The sequence below is a fragment of the Agelaius tricolor genome, unplaced genomic scaffold, assembly GCF_023055355.1.
Source record: "Agelaius tricolor isolate 1412-34295 unplaced genomic scaffold, bAgeTri1.0.p SCAF_11, whole genome shotgun sequence".
Taxonomy (NCBI): Eukaryota; Metazoa; Chordata; class Aves; order Passeriformes; family Icteridae; genus Agelaius; species Agelaius tricolor.
Genome location: NW_027269271.1, coordinates 19472232 through 19489478, shown reverse-complemented (window position 1 = coordinate 19489478; position 17247 = coordinate 19472232). Strand labels below are relative to the sequence as shown.

The 17247-nt window shown below is 38.5% G+C and overlaps 1 protein-coding gene across 2 annotated transcripts in view; it reads right to left on the bottom strand.

Moving 5' to 3' along the window:
- Window positions 1–10048, bottom strand: part of PIGK (phosphatidylinositol glycan anchor biosynthesis class K) — a 65717-nt gene extending 55669 nt beyond the window's left edge. For both annotated transcript variants that reach the window (XM_071436482.1, XM_071436483.1), the window contains exons 1-8: window positions 9510–10048; window positions 8043–8096; window positions 5923–6014; window positions 3737–3872; window positions 2387–2498; window positions 1945–2041; window positions 1483–1600; window positions 626–736 (exon numbers count right to left, since the gene is read on the bottom strand). In XM_071436482.1, the coding sequence (XP_071292583.1) occupies window positions 626–736; window positions 1483–1600; window positions 1945–2041; window positions 2387–2498; window positions 3737–3872; window positions 5923–6014; window positions 8043–8096; window positions 9510–10028 (1239 nt within the window). In that variant the 5' untranslated portion in view covers window positions 10029–10048. The remainder of the gene's footprint in view (window positions 1–625; window positions 737–1482; window positions 1601–1944; window positions 2042–2386; window positions 2499–3736; window positions 3873–5922; window positions 6015–8042; window positions 8097–9509) is intronic.
- Between the last annotated feature and the right edge of the window lie 7199 nt (window positions 10049–17247).

The following is a 17247-nucleotide window of genomic DNA, read 5'->3' as shown; positions in this document are numbered from 1 at the left end:
TTTTCATAAATTTTGTCATATGTTACCTGGTTGAATTCTTTTTTTCCTTCTGCTTCATACCTGAAATCTACAGTAATGTTTGCCTCAGCTATAATTAAGTTCAAACATTGATGGATTTGTACCTATCTTGCTCTGGAATCTAAGCAGATATACAGATAAATTAGTCTCTGCAGGCATTTGTGAGTGCACTGTTAGAATTTTAACTGTTTAATCACATGATGTTGTTTTGCAAAACAACATCAATGCCTGCTTTGCCACATCTGCAAAGTGTCTGCTATCCTGATTTTAGAAGCTTCCTGCTAAAATATTTCACATGCAAATGCTTCATTTTATTGATATGAATATTTAATTAATACTTCATCTTTTTTTTTCATCGAAAATACAAAATCTGGCTAATTTTGGTTATTTTTTTCTGGAGCCAGCAAAGCACTTTCAAATGAGGACAATCCTTGAAGTGTTACACAACTACATTTAACAATAGCAAAAAAACCCTCCCTCCAAAGCTGCTTCCGAGAGAAACAGCAGGAGCATAAAAAGCATTTGAAGAACCCTACAGACAAAATAGATTAGTTTTGGAACTATTAAAGTCATTAGCATATTCATGAATGTTGAGTATTCTACTTACTAGGTCATTCATATTTGTCTGACTGGCTGGATGGATTTCTTCCAAGAACTCTAACACATAGAAGGTGTATCTGTCCATGAGGTGAACGCCAATCCCCAGGTCAGGCTGATGCTTTAAAAACAACACACAGCAGTTATTGGGCACTTGCAGGAGAGAACTCAGCATTCAGGAGAAGGAACAGAATGTAATAGCATATTGCAAAAGTTAAGCTTGATTCTTCTTGTTCTTAGGGCAAATTATGCAAAGAAAATGGCTAGTGGCTGTGAAATGGCTGTGAAAAAACCTAGTGCTGATAGGCTAACAATGCAGTTTATCTATAAACTGCATCTTGGCAATATCTATGTTGTCCAAAGGGCAGGAAACCCCTTCTTAATAGTCCAGCATGGATCTGTGGACTTTGAAAACAGGGCTGGGAGAGCCAATGTATCTTACAGCAGTGCATGGGTTCAGCTAATCCTGACCAGCTGCTTTTGGTCTGGCTGGGATCTCTCCTATGGCTCCTTTTGTAATTCAGCTGGGATATAATTACAGCAGGTGAAGGTTAGCATTTTATTCTGTTTTATATCAAGTATAGTAAGTCCTAGATTGAGTATTCCTCACACCCATCTCTCAGCAGTCTTCCCATAGGATTCTGTGCTATCCCTAGACAATGCATATACTGGCCAGCAAGCACAGAAATCCATCATTAGCCTGGTTCTTTGGGACAGCACACTAACAAGTTTTGTCAAACCCTCACAAAATACCTTATAGATTCAGCAATTTGAATAAGAGAAATCTTTAGCTAAGTGTCAGCAGGAATTGTGCTTCTAATTCAGGCATTCTGAAAACTGTCTTCAGGATCAGATAAATCTACTTACTGATAAAGAATCTTCTCCTACTTGGCTGCTAGCCAAGGCCATTATATTGGGTGAATAAAATCGTTCATACATGGATGCTCCTTGACAAGTATCAATAATAAACAACAATTCATTGTACCTGAAAGAAAGAAAACAGCCTCCTTACCCATTTATACTTAAACAGCATATACATACTTTGCTTTTTAGTTACCAGGGCAGCTGCTCAGAACCTAAGGAACAGGAGCTCACCCTGATCAGTTTTAGGATGTGAGTTTGCCCAAAGCAATACTTTTGAGCAGCTCTAACTGCAGGAAGCTGAAAGCAAAAACTAAAATTCTGCTTTCTGAATGCAAACTGTCAGACAATTTTATGGACAACCAACAGCATCACTGCTGCAGGTAAGCAAGGCATACCAGTAAGACACACTTAAGAGTATGTTCAGGATATTCAATATTCAATGTCTACATAATGCTTATTTCTTACCTTCTTTTCTGCCACATTTGTTCAAAGGCATCAGCAAGCTCTACGTTTGTGATTTCTTCAGAATCCTGAAATTTTAGGAAACCATTTCCACCATGGCCTGACAGAAAATCAGAAGTTGGGCAAGAATGTAGGTTAAAGGAAGATATACAGCCTTGTTGATCATTTTTCTAAAACAAGGTAAACACAATTCTCTTTCTACAGAAACAGTCCAACAAAACAAAATATTGGTACAGTAAAAAAAATACACATACACCATTTCAACAGGAAACTATACTGGCTTAGTACTGCTTTAGAGGCATTTTTTTTTAATTAGAATGACAGGCTAAAACCAGAAAAAAAATCTTTTGGTCGATCCTTTTGTGCATTTGGACTACTGATGCTTTCAACAAACCCATCCAACTGAGCAAGCATCAATAGATTGTACACAGAAACTTGCAATTACCTGTCATATATATTAAAATATTGCTTCTGTCATCAGAAAGAAGACGTTTTGATCGTGGTGTGCTTGGTGGGATTCTTCCCGTTAAAACACGCAAGAAATTTTCCACAGTAACCTATGAATAGAAGCATAAAGTCATTTTCTCAAGATAAAATATTGATCAGCCACAGGCAGGGTTACAGAACTTAAATAATGGAACACTAAAATATATAGTGTATCTAACCAGACATAGTATAGCAAGGTATAAACTGCATAAACATTTTCTGTGTAAGGTTTTACTTCAGGTTAAGAATCACGTGGTACTTTTTACTATACTCCATTAACACCAGCTTGTTGCTTAATTATATCCAATAAATCTACCACCATTATTAAATACAATTTTAAAATACATTTACATTGATCTAAAAACCTGTCAGCATATAGCTTCATTGTGCCAAAGCTGCTCCTGTACTCACAAAATGCTCCAACATTAGTGTGTGTTACCATGGAAAAACAAAAGTTTAAATTCCTCTGCAACTCAGGAAAGAAAAAACAAGATCAATTCAGTTACATAAGTCTGAGTGATCAGATAAGATCTGATCTGACCATCTGAGTGGTGACTGCAAGACATCCTATAAAACACCCTTTCCCTTTTTAAATACACGTGCACAGCTCAAATGCCAGCAACAAATCCATACCAAGGAAAAAACATGATAAAAAGAATGTAGCTCTACTCCAGTTCTGTGTCTTCACTTCTTTGTATAAAGATTCAGAGAAACAAAATATCTACTATATACTTAAATACAATCCAATAAACCTTTAGCAATAATTCTACAGCACTATTGAACCAAGAAATTGGTGTGTAATTTTGTCTCAACTGGCAAAGACACTCCTGGTATGAAGGAATATTACATGAAAAGAAAGGTGACAGAATGCAGATTTTTATACAGTAATTGCTTTGCAGTAATGATTAAGTTATGGCTTTTGTTTTATTTTAGGAGCATATGCTTAAGATTGGGAATTGAAGTACATCTACCTAATAAACAATTCACTTGCACACCAAAATTTTCACAGTAATTTTTGTGTTGCCAAGATGAGACACTGAGCAGTCATTTCCAGAGAAATTTCAGTGATTCTATTCCACTATTTAAAATAGATACACTAAACATGATTCTAGGATAATGAACTTCAAATACAAACTCAAATATCACGAAGGGGAGGGGTATATATGTATTTTGGACTCATCAGCTGATAATAAAAGCCCAGCCCAAAACCAGTAATATGAACAGAAAGACTTTCTCAGACTTCATAGATGCTGCATAAATCTTTACACCAAAAAAAATAAAGACTCAGTGTTTTAATTAAAGCAGTTACCTCATAGCTTCTGTAATCCACTTCCACATCATCTCCATAGACATTCAGCTCCATGTTTTTATGACTAAACACAGTAGCAGGTTTGGGATTTCTGGGATTACATGCCATATCATCTGCCAGCATCAAGACAATATGACTGTGAACAATAAGAAAAAAATATTTCAGGCATTCTGCTTTCACATAACAGTCAAACAGAAATTAGAACAACACTCTTCAACAATTACAACAATAGCTTGGATCATTAAAAAGATTCCTGGAATTGCAAGTGAAACTTTGCATAGTTATACCCTATTTCCTTATGAGCATCCTCAGTATCACGAAGATGTCACACACAGAAATGCAGCTGGCTCTCATTTATCCACAGGACTAAGTCAGGCCAAAGATGAGCAGGAGAGTATTTGACATCAGCAACTCTAGTACACTGGCTTGTGTGGACCCAGGGGGCCAGAGCTCTTAATGAAATAATTCAGAGATTTTTAAAGGGCACTAAAACCAAGCAACTCCAAGAATCATGAAAAATGTTTAATTTTTGGATGTGATTTTGAGGTTTGTTGGGAATTTTTGGTTGGTTTTTTTTTTTTTGTCTTGTCAGTATTTTGAAAGAAGTCTTGCAGCAAAGACAGAAAAACACATAAAGTAAGTTTGCCTAAGGAAAAAACATGTTCAAATCCACATAAAAATTGCAGTAAAGGCTGAATAAACAGGCTATCTCTCACTCTCTCTTTAGGTCTTCTCCAATGTCTTGGAGAGTATTCTTGTCTGTAGTCTAAAGCATTGCTGGCTTTTTGAGATTAATTCCAGATCTTTGGATATGGATAAGCAATGGATCTTGCTACTGAACACAGAAATCTCAGTCATACCATAGTTCTTGCAGCAATTCTAAAACTCACACTAATTTTGACTTTAATGGCAAAGACGGATGCAAAGATGAAAGTTCTCAGGTAAGGGCAGGATTGATGACAGAATTTCTGAGGCAGTGCCAAGGGCACCTGTGCTTCAAAGGCTGCACAGGAGAGAGGACAGCAGCTCCTGAATGACATCCTCAAGAACAAAAAGCATCTTTCTGTGCCTTTCAGCCCACAGCACTTCTGCAGTGCATTTCCTTGGATTTATAACCCCAAAATCATCTAAAAATTGAGTTTCAAAATCCACTCTTTCAAAAACCAGAAAGCCATTCCTTTTTTTCTTTTTTTTTTTTTTAATATAAGAAACACAGGGAACAGGATGTTACTGTCAGTGCATTCATAGTTGAGTGGGAGTTAACTGGGGACTCCAAGTGTGCAGTTTTGGACTTGGACCTTGGACAAAAAAATGCCAAACTAATTCAATCCATCAGAACATGCATTTTGCAGCGATGAAACAGGCCCCACTCCTTCAGGCAGACATGCTGGAGAAACTACCAGTCCTCTAAACTACCATTAAAAACCACAAGGAATTCTATAGGAGCCTATGGTAATAGGTTATTACACAATGGATGCTGGTGCCTTAAATTCACTTCCACAGCTCTGACAGAAGCAAAGTACATTCTGAAACAGCTGGAAGGAACTGTGCCAACAGCACTAGAACTCTGAGTAGGAACACAAAGAAAAGATAGTTCAGAACCTTCCTATTCCCTTTGTCAAAGAAGAGATAGTGTTCTAACCCTTGTGTATCACTAGGGAAACACAACTTGTACAGATAAAAAATTAGTTTCTTAAATAAAATCATGCAAAATGGATTTTTTCAAGTCAACTGTCAATATACAGGAGTTTCTCCTACAGTTCAGAGCCTTTCAAGACTCAAAGTAGTTACAGATGTGGAAGTCTTACATCTTAGTACAGTCAAGGTTACCAACATCTCCACACTAAAAGGAAATAAAGTACAGCAAGACTCACCTCTCACAGTAGTACTGCTTTTGCTTAGTGCATGTAACAGTTTTCACATTACTTTCACCCATTTGCTAAGTGGTACATTTTAGTGGCTAGATCTAATTAGCCTGTTCCAAATGGAAATTCTATTATGCAACTTGCTGCTTTTCCTTTGGAACAATATTGCTGCACTTTTCATCACATTGATGTGCTTGCATTCTTCCTTTTTACTTTTATCCAGTTAAACTGGGAAGAAAAATGTATTTCCACACTGATTCAGATAGCATGAGAACTTTAGCAGCCCATTTGCAAGAACTGGATTCACCAAGATTCCCTCACCTATCAGGAATGCCCAGCCTCTTGACACTTCTGTACACTGAAAGAGTATTTGCCACATGACGATAATTAAACCAGAATCGAGATGTACACACCTTGAAACAGAAAAAAAAACACATTAAATAGTGCAGAGATACAAACTAGCCTGACACATTGCATCAGAACAACGTGATTACAGGAATATTTAAAAAATAGTAACAACTCAGAAAGAATATAGTAACACCAAGAAACTCATGACATAAGTTATGCAAATCTTAGTTGTCCCAAAGCAAAAATTCTGAAAATAAAAGTTAAAAAAAAAAGTTCCTAGCATACTGACTCAAGATAAAATTGTCATAAACCCTTACTAAATATAGAAGGTGGCACTTCGGGGAATAATCCAGCAACAGCAAGTAGATAAAATAATTTTTTCATTTGCTTTCTCCTTATCAAATGGAAGAGAGATCAAAGGAAGAGTTCTCATCTCAATACCAATCCCATTCTGGGAGCATCCTTCCACAAAGGCACAAGTGAATTAATTCATGCAGAAGCCACACACAGGGGAAAATGCACTGAGTACATTTGCATTTATGGAGTCAAAGTAAGAGCAAAGTGAGCTCTAAACAATACAAATAAATATTTTATTTATAAATATAAATAAAAATGAATCTGGATACAAATTCTCAGAGTTTAATTTCTACTGTTCTAACAGGCAAGGGGTCAGGGCTCAGCCATTCCCTTTACTTACACACTCCCTAAATCAGGTTCTGATTCAGACATTCCAAAAGCTTCTAGAAGAGGTGACTTAAAACCACAAAAACAGAGATGCAGGAAAAATCATTTAGATAGTTTTTTTAATTTTCCAGCTCTAGTAGAGCTGTAAGTCAACTACATAGCATCTCTTTCTCTACTCTTTCCATAATAAGAACTGAGTTGTAGCTTAAGTAATAATAAAATTCAGCCTGAAAGAATCCCCTTGTGTATCTATTACCCTGTCAGTTAGGAATTCCAAAAGCCCCACAGGAATCAGTCCATGAGGACATCTGCCTTTCAGCAAGACTTAATGCTCTGAAAACAAACTGTGTCCAACTTAGCTGAGACATTTCAAGGTACTATCACCTGACCCCTGCCTCCAGTACCTCCCTTAGAACACAGTGGAAAGCCTCTAAGCTTTAAATATAGCTACCCACGCTGCAGCACATTAATTCAAGCTATTGATGAGGTGGGATTGCAGGTTTGAAGTGCCTGACAGCAGTAACCTCTCTCTGGTTTGCTGCTTAAAATATTAGTAGCAACTGTTACAAAACTCAACGATGAACTACTGAGAAAATAAAACCAGCAGAAAATCTGTTCAGCACAGACACTGTAGGTCCTTGGACCTAATTTTTCACCTTATGTGTTTTTATGGGTACTAATAAAAACATCTATTTGTTAATAGTATTAAAATAGTATGTTATGTTTAAACAGTTTCAAGTTTGTACATTGCAGAATATAGAAGTTATTTCTTCAATTAGTTACTGTTAACTTTCCTTTTATATTGCTCAGTTTTAGTATCTGAAAAACAAACAGCTGCTACTGAGTAATTACAATAGTGTTCTGAAACAAATTAGTCATTAAGACCTGAATTGTGATTAAGAACCAATTGTGCAGCGTGATTCAAAGCTAATAAAAGTTACATGGCAAAGAAAAAAGAAAGGGTACAAACAGTCGATCTAAACACTGTATTGCCTCAACTGATCTTATTCCCAGTCTGTTATCACAAGTTAACAGATTGAATAAGAACAAAAATGATACAAATTCTACCTTTCTGCTCAAAGAGACCAGACTTCCCTGGTATCAGAATTACACCTTTTTTTCAATATGCAGTATGATAATTTAACTATTTTAATGCTTTCGGAACTTTTGTTTTATGAATCCTACCATGTAGCTAGACACACTGAGTGCTTGAAATTCAGTCATATTGAAAAGATAATTTCATTATAGTGTAATGAATTTGTAGGCACAATTTCAAATTTATTTATTTCCAAATGTTTATCTTTCCATTTCTTTCAAATGAGCATGACTCTTGAATGACTGTTGCTATTGCAGCTCCTGATGAAAAACTGTCAACATTATTGGAGGAAAACAACCTGGACCATGCTTACCAAAACTGCCCAGTTATTCGTATGTCCACTTCTAAAAAACTGCTCTGCTTGATCCTGAAAGATGAAAAAAATTTAGATTTTCAGCACTAAGAAAGAAATGACCACTCATCATTTTGTTATTTCCACAATAGTGTTCAATGCACATGTTTACCACACATTAATACTGAATAGACCTTAGAAAAGCTAGAAGAGAGGTGCTTTTCTTAACATTTGGACATTTCATGTTAATTGCTCCAAATCTTTCCCTGAAACTTGCTACAGAACAAAGAGGAAACTATTAGTCACTTGCACCTTAGCTAAAGAAGCCCACACACCTCTATGCCAAAGGACACTCCAAGAACAAAATAATGTGATTTATTGACCTACAGTTTCATCCTTAATGAGAAAAGAGGCTAGGATTCAACTCAATTCAATTTTCAAAAGCAGGTAAGAGAATCTGCAGTTTGAACCCACTTTAAATCCAAGGTAGTTATATTTATCTTCCAAAATCAGGATCCATGACAGCAACCTTCTGTATAATCTGTGTTCTCCACAGTTCCCACTTTCCTTTGCAGATAAGATGGCCCTTTCTCCTCAATAGAGAGCATAAATCAGGATACAACAAGGGGCTACGACTTCACAGAAGTAAGGGAACAAGTCTTCATGGGACAACAACCCAAATCTGCTGACTCTTAAATCAGACTCTGTTAACTCTCAGGAGTTCTGGGATGATGCTCGTGGTCTTACACAAAACACACGGTAACAGAAATAGTGTTGTACTTCAAGCAGCAAACAACCTGCAGTTTAATTAGTCATCCAGAGATTGTAAGAATATTTCTATTGTTCAAGGTGCGGGGGTTGTTTGGTCCTAGTTGTAATTAATTTCAAGCATAACAACTTGTTAATAACGCAGAATTCAAAAGCAAACAACACTCCAGATGCAGCGTGGGCACAGTGCATTAAGCTAATTGCTGAAACATGAAATAACTCCCACCTGACAAACCCACTGGCACCTGCCGTGTGCAAGCGGGCACCGGGCCGGGGCGCCCGGGCCGCTCCTCCACCCTGGGAGCGCCCGCACCCGGTCCGCCGGCTCCGGCAAGGGGCATCAGACACTTAACACAGGTTATAGTGCGTGGCCAGGGAGAAAGTGAATTTCAGAAACCCGTAAGAGGATGAAAAGTCTGAGGCTTTGTAACTTTCAGTAGTTTGAACAAGGCACCGGCGCTCTCGGCGGCGGTTCCGCCCAGGGGCAGCGCCGGGAGGCTCCGCCCGCCGGGAGGCAGCGCTGGCGACCGCGGCTCAGTATCGGTGTCCGCCGTAGCGACAGGGCCCCTCCTGCGTGCCGCCAGCGCCTCCGGACAGCTCCGCGGGCAGCCCACGGGAGCGCTCCCTGCTCGCCGAGGGGCGGCGACAGGGACCGAGCCTCAGGCGCCGCCCGCCCGCCCGCCCGCTCTCGGCCCCGCCGCGGCTCCCCCAGCCCCGTACCTGGAGGCCGCCGGGCAGCGCCGCGCCGCAGCATCCCAGCAGCAGCAGCAGCAGCGCGGCGGCGGCGCGGGCCCGGGAGGCGCCGGGCACGGCAGCCGCCATCTCAGCCCGCCTCCTGCGCGGCCCGGCCCGGAAGGGGGGCGGCGGCCTGTGCGCAAGTTCCGCGGGCGGGAGCGCCGCCGGCCCGGGGCCGTGCCCTGCCCGCTGCCGTCGGCCCGGCGCCTCGGGAGCGGGGCCGCTGCTGTGAATGCACCGGGCCCTGGTCACGCACTGAGCTCTCCCGGGCTGGCAGGGCAGCGGCGGTAATGGCAGCCGGTCTGGCGTGGCCTTGGGCACGCGAGTTCGCTGTGGCTCCGTCGTGAGCCGGGGCTGGAAAACACCGGCCGCGCATCCGCCTATGGCTTGGTTGGCTCCTGCGGGGTAATAGCAGCCCTTCCTCTCAGCCGCCTTCCAAGAATTCCGTGAAATCCTGGGCTCTAAGAGAGCAGGGCATGGCGAGCTGTGAGCCGAGGGTGTCATCAGGTCTTGGTGGCCGCAGGGCTGGCTTGGAGAGCGGAGGGGTCGGCTCGGGAGAGGGACTACCTTTGGCAAGGGAGGGAGTGGGATCTAAAGGTAGATTTTTTTTTTTTTTCATGAGGCCTTGCTATAGCTTTGCCTGTAGTGCATTCATCCCTCAGAGCTGATGCATCATCAGATTTTTATTTCAATGTATTGAAACACTTGGTATGATTCTTCAATTTCTACTATCTCATCTTGTCACTGCTTTGTTCAATTGCCTGATGCCTTCCATTAGCGAAGATGCAGAATCTGCCCTGAACCATGGAAGCTATATCTTGCTCCATGTACTTGTCACCAGTAATGACTTTCTCAGACAGGAGCACATTTCCATGTATTGATGTTGGAATTTCAATAGCATCACGTTTGCTGTTTTAAAGCATCACTGGTTTCCTTGACAAAAATAATCACCTGTTATCAGATGGTACTTACTCCCTTCAGAATACCATAGCCACCAGCTCCTGTTGTGCCTGAGCCCTTCTCCTGTGTGAACCTATTGTGAACCTGCTGAGAAGTTGCTATAGCTGTCACTTTCTCTTGGTGCCTGCTTGCAAGCTGCACTGTTTGTCTTCTTCTTCCAGAAAGCTAAATGAATTTAGGGCAAACTTAAGCTTTTTTCTTGCCCCTTCAAATGCTTCCACTTAGGTCTCTTGATCATTCTCAGATGTGGTCATGATGTGTCAGTAATTCTAAAGGATAGACAAGGATAATACTAAAGGATCTCTCCAAGCATATATTCATGCAGTTTGGTAAACTGATGAGTTGATTTCATGTGCCTTGACTCAGATAGCACCTCATTGCCTTTCTGCTCCTATGTGGAGTTGCCCAGAAAACATGTGACAGAAGGTCTGAGCCTGTGACTGAATTTCTTTCAGTTAAGCTTACTTCCTTGCTCTTCACATTTATTACAAATATTCATCCTTTGTAACATGGACCTTTTCACACAGAAATAATGTCAGCAGCTGTATCCTGATGATGCATCTTTGAACCAGACATAAGTCCTGATGTTTGTACCATGTGAAAAATTATGTCAAATATGGCCAAAAGGTGACTTTTGGTTTACCAAGAAACATTCCTGACATGAGAAGTAATGAATGTCTTTTCTGTGAATAAAATTTAAAATCATCCTGTTTGCTTACAAACTCCTGAACCTCTGGAAATTTGTATGAGAGATGACTGTAACTTTTTCACTCTCTGGAATGCTGGACTTTATAGTTTTAATAGCATTCTTTAAAGGTCACTGTGTACGATTTGCTACTTAAGAAAATAAACTGACAAAGTGGAAAAAACCCTCACGTGCCATTGGAATGATATAAACACCAGTTAAAAAGCAAAGACCAGTTAAAGAGCAAATTTTCCTTACATGAAAGATCACTTGTATTTCTCATGGTTACATGTAGTTGGGTTTGCAATCACCAGGAAGGTTCAGCTGGCTCCTGATGCAAAAGCTGCAAACATAGCTGCATACATAGCTGATGCATAGCTGCACACTCCCAGTTCTTGTGTCCCCTGGTGTCGTCTGCAGTGTGTGAGCAGTGTTTGGATCAGCCACAGCCACACTGCAGGGGCTGCTCTTCGTTTGTGGGTGTTCAGGTCCTGTTGCTGCCTTTCCATCCCACGGCAGAGGCAGCACTGAGTTAAGGCAAGCTCAGTTGCACAAACTCTTTGGAATATTCCAAAAGAATGGCCATTACTCCCTCTGATTAATATTCTGTGTAATACAGAGCATCACCTTCTTAGGTCTGTCTCTGGTTTGCCTTCTGAACTCCCTTAGCCTGTTTGAGTGTCTTTTCTAATGGATCTAATTCTCCTTCTACTTCTGGCTCTTATTTCTTTACAGGCTCAATCTTTCTGGGCTTTAGTATTCATCAGACATGTATGAGTGTGCCAATGCTTCAGGCATTATTCCTGGAGGTGGTATCACTTCTCTTTTTTTTCTCCAGTAAGACAGTACCAACAGCTTTGTCCTCATTTTTTTCATCTTTATTCCCTTAGGCAGCTCTCAGTACATATTTCCATGCCTGTACAGGATTATTTTTTTTTTTTTGTCTAGAAGAAAAGCTCTATGCTGTCTGCTCCTGTTTCTTCATTCTGCTTTGTTTCTCTGCTAATAACAGTACTTTTCATGCTCTGAGTGTCTTTAGTTTGACCTTTGCCACAATGTGTCTTGTACTTCATGGTGAGTAATAAGAAAGGACACCAAATGTGTATTCCAAATTTATTTGTAATTAAAACAATTGTTTAAAAAGCTGCTGTAACTGCAGCTGGTATTCACATTGCTGCACATCTTGGTGCCCTTCCAGATTCTTTCCTCCTCCAGCAGGTTGCTCAGGCCCTAATCCTCTAATCTATACCCTCTAGAAATTGCCCTTTATGAACCATCTGTCAGCTTGTTCCTGTCCAGCATGGAGCAAAAAAGCCTTGCCTTCTACTGAGGAGGAGCAAAAATCCCAAGTGTAACCCCATAAGCTCCTAAAACAGGGATTTATGATACTAGACCTCACCTGACACTTTCTAATCATGAAATTGTTTTTTTTTCTGTACCAAAAATACCAATTAAATATCCCTAATTTTGTTGGCATCAACCTTGATTGTATTACTTATTTGTATCACAGTGCATCTCTTCCTTCTTCTATACTCTTGATCACTGTTCTGTGTCTGCTTTCCTGTTTGTTTTAAACTTGCATGTACTGTCTGATAATTGTCTCCTGAGTAAGAGAAAAAAATCTATCTTTGGCTGTATTTGTTGTGCTCCAAAAGAAAAATTAAATAAGCTCTTGCAATGACAGAAGTCAACAAGAGTGAGTCTTAAGGAATCATCAATAATAGCTGAACTCTACTATCCCATTTAAAAATGCAGATTTATTGCTTTATTCCTTTTGACTGTCAATACAATAGATTTTTAAAATGCCAAAACAAGTCTAGTAGTTTGGTATCTCAGCTGATAAAATGGCAACAGTCACTCATTTGGGTGTTTTCCCCTTCTGTTACTGGAAGGCTGTCTTGACTAAAGAATGGTCATACTTTGAAAAGATTTACAATAGCAAATTAATACTGACAAAAAGTAGGCAAAATTAATATAGTGAGAGTAATAGGTACAGAACTTCCAAAGGAAAATCATTTGAAAGAATCCTTATTTCTAATTTTACTGAGCTGAAACAGATGTACTGAAGAGTGTTTATCAATAGATTCTCTTTGTACTCTGGCTAAACACAGTAGACTGTACATTTGAGTGTCTTTTTCTGTTCAACCATAGCATCAAGTGGCTTAACTCCACATTGGAATCGAACAAGACAGTATTTGTTACTGTTATTTACAAAGTGGGATTATAGCAATAGTGTTTTACAGGCCTTCTGAGGTCAGAATAGAACACAGGCAAAAGCCTTGAAGCCTACAATGAAATTCAGTTGACATTTGTTCTTAATGAATTAACCATCTACCTTGTCATCAGTTCTGTTCTGTCATTAATGATGTAAATATTACCAGGCATTGAATTTCCATACTGTTGAATTGTGAAATAAACCAGTATTTCATCTTCAGAAGACATGAAGTTACCAACCATTCCAACAGTTTATTCTGTTGGTAAAAAAAAAGGTAAAATATGAGAAAAGAAAACATGGAAAAACAGTGGCAGCTTATTGAGATAGTTAATTAGGTCACATTTAGTCTTTGTGCACCAATATTTTTCTCAATAGATAAAGCTGAAAATATTTTCTCAAATCATTATTAAAAGAGCAAAATCAGGAAAAAGACAGCAGTAAACCTCCCCAGTGTATTATTTATTTAAAACATTATTTAAAATTACCCTCCCCATTGTATTTTTTCATTGGTATTTCAAAAGGGTTCATTCTCAAATAGAAAATTCATGGGCTTCTTAATTAGAAACAAGATAAGAATCTTAATTAAATTGCCCTAAATACAGCTAAATTTAGAACCAGTTTTACCTTTGGCTTCAAGCAGTGGATAGAACATTGTGTGGTTTAGAATCGTTAAGAAGCCATCACTTTTATCCCACTGCCAGTTCTGACATCTGTATGATAAATCTCTCCTGTGTGCTGAACACACCAATACCTGAGTGTCTCAGCAAAGTCCTCCCTGTAGGGATTGAGCTGAAGTGGCCTCAGCTCTGCTGGTTAAATTAACTCAAATAAAGGGCAGTGTTGCTGATGGACTCATTTTAGCTCCCAAACCAATACTTAAAGCTATTGTGTGTACTCAAACTGGTCTTCAGCCTGCAATCTAAATATAACCTTTTGTCTTTCAAGTAATTGTCTTATTTGCAAGCAAGGGGTTTTGTATTCCATTGAGGACTACTCATCAGCTATATGAGAAAACCAACACAACATTTGCAAAAAGGCTGGATGCCTTTACCTGGAAAAAGTTGGTATTATGAAAATCTTATTAGAAATAAGATCTACAGTGAGCCCTGAGTCAACTTTATAAAAGGTTACTCATACTCCAAGTACAATAACATTGATTAACGTTAAACATTTGTACAGTGACTAAAACTGAATCCAGTTTATTGCCAGGAAAGGTTATGCAGATCAATGTGTGATGGATACTGAAATGTCATTAAACCTGACTAGTGGAAGAGTGACTTGAGAAGCAAAATTTAAGACCAATCCAAAATTAGGCCATTAAGGAATTTAAAGAAATATTCTCAATGAAAGGAATAACTTAATATTTTAAAATGTAAATGTACATTGTTGTTCTTCTTAATGTTTATGCAGGAGACTTGGGGAAGAGCAGATTGAAACAGCCCAAGAAATTTTTAGACAAAACTTTTCTTGTAGTTTTAGGAGCAGCTGCTCAAGACCAGATCAGCAAACCTGAATAATTTCTCAATCTACTCAAAGTGTGTAAAGCAGAGAGATCATTTTCTTCTCTCTTTAGCTTCACTTACCAGGGTTGTGTAAAAGCTGTTGTGGATCAGGTGGAAAGTGCTCATGCTGAACTAAGCATAGAGTATCCTTCAATAAACTATAAGTTCTAACTCCATGCTCTTGGAAATTAAAAGTATCTGTTTCTGTGAGCTCATTTACCAGAAACTCTTCCCAAGTGCAAATGCCAGAATGACTTCATAAATTGAAATCATAGTGCTTGGCAGCCAGATTTTGCTGTGATTTATAAAAATGAAGTCTTTTTGAAATTTCTTTCTGCACAGGGCAGTAAAAAGCCTTTTCACCATGACAATGCTGGCACTCAGTGCAAGGTGGAATTTTACTTTAAAAATTAGATGAGCTATTACTAAGCAGAAAGTCTGGAAAAAAACCAACATATTCAGCAAGAAAGTAAATCAGTGACTTGTTGACCCATCAAATACTTCCTTTCTTAAAAGCCAAATTGTGTGGCCTAAGTTAACGATGATATTGTGCAAACTGAGAACCCCCACAACAATCGCACTGTTGTGAAATCCATGAAAGTTTTTCTATACTGTTTTGCAACTCATGAATGAAGAATTCTAGCCCCTCATTTTCACCTTTTATCTTTGTGCTATGTAGTGTATCCTGATGAGATTTTTCTAACTGAAAGAGAACATCAAGAAAAAGACCTAGTGATAATTGGAATTACCAATACATGAATATGTGCCTGTCATTTCTATGTATCTGTCCTGTGACCTGAACTAGTTGTTTTTGCTGCTAAATATCTGTATTACATGAAAATGTAAAAGCTACATTTACTGCAGTTAATGACCTTTTACATTTTAAGGCAGGCATTTGAATTTAAATGTTCATTCAAGGTGATTGATTTTTATGTGGAGAAAAGACACCCATCAGTCAATCAGCTTCAATTAATCAGTGCCTTAATGGATGCATTTGCAAAAGTATTATCTCAGCAAAAATCACCTTCTTGCACTTGAACTCTCTTAGTTATTAAGGATTTCCTTAAACAAAATTTCTCTCATTATAATATTATGAAAATGCTTAAAAACCCTTTGCATTTTAGCTGCATGTGCATATTAAATATATAGCTCAAAAAACAATAATACATCTCTTTACCAGGTACAGAAATGTAAGGATTCCAGATCTAAGTTTCACAAACAGAACAAATTAAGACTATTCCTTTCAGAGTAGTTACATCAAATTATTATATGAGGTCAAGGGTAGATAGCTTTCCTTGCTACTTAGCTTTAGAGTGAAGATGGTAATCATTTGACATTGTTAAATGTAAAAATAATTACTGCTTTTTAGCTGTACAGCACCTCTTACAGAAAGATCTCAAGCAGTCAGTGTTAATTCCATGTGATCTCAAACCTGGCTACTTCAAACACTAATCAAAAATTTGGACTGTTGCTAATTTGTATTCATTTTTGCTTTCATCTGATTCTGTTTGCCTGCGTATTTCCCCAGGATTAGGAAAACAGTTTAATTTTTTAAATTGCTATATATTACCATGTTGTTAGAAGCATTTTTAATCCAGATTCTTTTCCATGAATTGATTTTCGTCACAGGAGACTGAACATATTTTGCCTTATTTATATCCTCATCCTCCTATACCAGAAGAGTATGAACTATCTTTTCCATTTCCTTCAGTAATTCTGTGTCTAGTTATGATGGTCTAAAATTGCCATATTTGTTTTCAAATCCTTTTGTGAAATAAATTATTCTTCATTCATTATGCTATTTATCGCCTGTGAATTCTTGATACAAAATATATTTTCTCTCTCGTAGGAGATCCTCATATGTTCATAAATCAAAAAATTTATTTTGGAAAGGAAGTATGTCTGTGTGTGTATTGGTACTATTAATGATAAAACCAGGATATTTTTTCCAGAAATTGCTCATATTTCAATAAAAGAACTCAGCTAGGGAAGCTGTGCATTCTACCTCTGCAGGTCATGTTTCACTTTTCCCTAGCCCAGAGGCTGATAGAGTAAGGTTCCAGTAGAAAGCCAGTAATCAATAATTTTCAATCAATGTGTATAGAAAAATGTCAGCTACACTACAGGGTAACACAAAAAACTATTTCCAAAACTGATTTAGGGGTGATTTAGCTGTATATTGTAAAGAATGGAGTAATTTAAGGGTTCTTCAAATATTCAACTCTTGCTCAAATAATACCAACTCAGCTGTTAAGCCAATGACCTCTTTGTCAAATACACAAGAGTTAAAATAGGTTGTTTTTTTTTTTAATTCCTGAACTTTTTGAAATAAATTAGAAAAGCACAGCCACTGAGTTTCTC